General features: G+C 37.1%; 1 protein-coding gene across 1 annotated transcript in view; it reads right to left on the bottom strand.

Annotated features, from left to right (window-relative positions):
• Window positions 1-1,686, bottom strand: part of LOC110423456 (uncharacterized) — an 11,327-nt gene that overhangs the window by 2,952 nt on the left and 6,689 nt on the right. The window contains exons 11-12 of the mRNA XM_089784726.1: window positions 1,518-1,682; window positions 1,125-1,246 (exon numbers count right to left, since the gene is read on the bottom strand). Coding sequence (XP_089640852.1) covers window positions 1,125-1,246; window positions 1,518-1,682 — 287 coding nt within the window. The remainder of the gene's footprint in view (window positions 1-1,124; window positions 1,247-1,517; window positions 1,683-1,686) is intronic.

Below are 1,686 nucleotides of genomic sequence, written 5' to 3'. Positions count from 1 at the left end.
GCAAAACACAACATTTTGTGCTCCGAATTGAAGCAGTTATATGTTGCTATCACTCGCACAAGGCAGAGATTGTGGATTTGTGAAAATGTAGAAGAGTTTTCCAAGCCTGTGTTCAGCTATTGGAAGAAGAAGTGTCTTGTTCAAGTTAGGAAGCTGGATGAGTCACTTGCACAAGCAATGCAAGTTGCTAGCAGTCCAGAAGAGTGGAAATCACGTGGTTATAAGGTTTGTTCTTGCTTGTTTTTAGAAGATGGTCTTATTTGTAATTTCCATTAACTCAATTTTATTAATTTTTTTGCTTAATCTATTGTTAATCAATTTCATACATGATTGAAGCCACTTCAATGGGTTTAGGACCACCAATTTTGCAATGAATTTAACATTTGTGCATATTTAACTACTCTTTTATCACACTTATTTGTTTCCTGCAGCTGCTGCAGCAGGGTAACTATGTGATGGCAACAATATGCTTCGAAAGAGCACACGATACATATGGGGAAAAACTTTCCAAGGCTTTTGGACTTAGGGCAGATGCTGACCGCTTGCATGGTTTAAATCCTGAAATGTCTTCTATTGCCAGGAGGCAGGCTGCTGAAATTTTTAATTCCATTGGCAAGGCTGAGCATGCTGCAGATTGCTTTTACATGTTAAAGGAGTACGAAAAAGCAGGTGCAATTCCATTTCCCTCCTTTTACCTTGTTTATATTATTTTCTTGTAAACATGAACCTGAACTAATAACCTCTACAGCTCTGGCATTCTATGATTTCTATATTTTGTTTTCCAGAAGGCATTTCCTTTCTTCTAATGTGTTGAATAACTTCTTTCCACAAAGTAAGAGAAAGAAAAAGATTCTTTAATTGCAGCTTTTTAGGTTAGATGTAATGTACTTAGCATTTTCATTTCTCAAAAGCATTATATTTAAGAATAAAATATTCTCCATTTTATTTATTAGAGCATCCTTGTCTTTCCAAGCTGGGTGTTTATCATCTTATCTGGTGGCTTGGTTTTTGTTCATTAATGGCTAAAAAATTAAATTTTCTTTTTTTTTAATACAACTATATCGTGTTTTAATCTACGATTATTTATGTGCTCTTATTTCATTTGTATGTGTGTGTGCATATACCTGTACAAGTGCTCATGGAAAGTAATGTTTTGGAAGTGCAGGTCAAATATATTCGGAAAAATGTGGGGAATCTGCTCTTGAGAGAGCTGCAGAATGTTTTCTTCTTGCTGGATGTTACCAGGCTGCAGCAGAAGTGTATGCAAGAGGCAACTATTTCTCAAAATGCTTGTCTGTTTGTACCAAAGGAAAACTCTTTGACATGGGCTTGCAGTACATTCAGTACTGGAAACAACATATAAACGCAGATGACGAAATGGTTCAAAGAAGCAAGGATACGGAGGAGCAGAAACAAAAGTTTTTGGAGAGCTCTGCACGTCACTATCATGAGGTTAATGACAAGAGAACAATGATGAATTATGTCAGAGCTTTTGATTCAATGAGTTCAATACGAACATTCTTGCAGTCCTTTGGGTGTTTTGATGAGCTTCTGTATCTGGAAGAGGAATCAGGGAACTTCTTGGAGGCAGCAAACATTGCGAAGTTTAGAGGTGAACTTCTTCTTGGGGCTGATCTGCTTGGGAAGGGTGCACAATTTGAGGAGGCCGCAATTCTTATTCTCTGG

The sequence above is a fragment of the Theobroma umbraticum genome, unplaced genomic scaffold, assembly GCF_002168275.2.
Source record: "Theobroma umbraticum cultivar Fairchild unplaced genomic scaffold, ASM216827v3 scaffold_20.0, whole genome shotgun sequence".
Classification (NCBI taxonomy): domain Eukaryota; kingdom Viridiplantae; phylum Streptophyta; class Magnoliopsida; order Malvales; family Malvaceae; genus Theobroma; species Theobroma umbraticum.
Note: the sequence above shows the minus strand (reverse complement) of the source record. Positions and strands in the feature narration are given on the sequence as shown.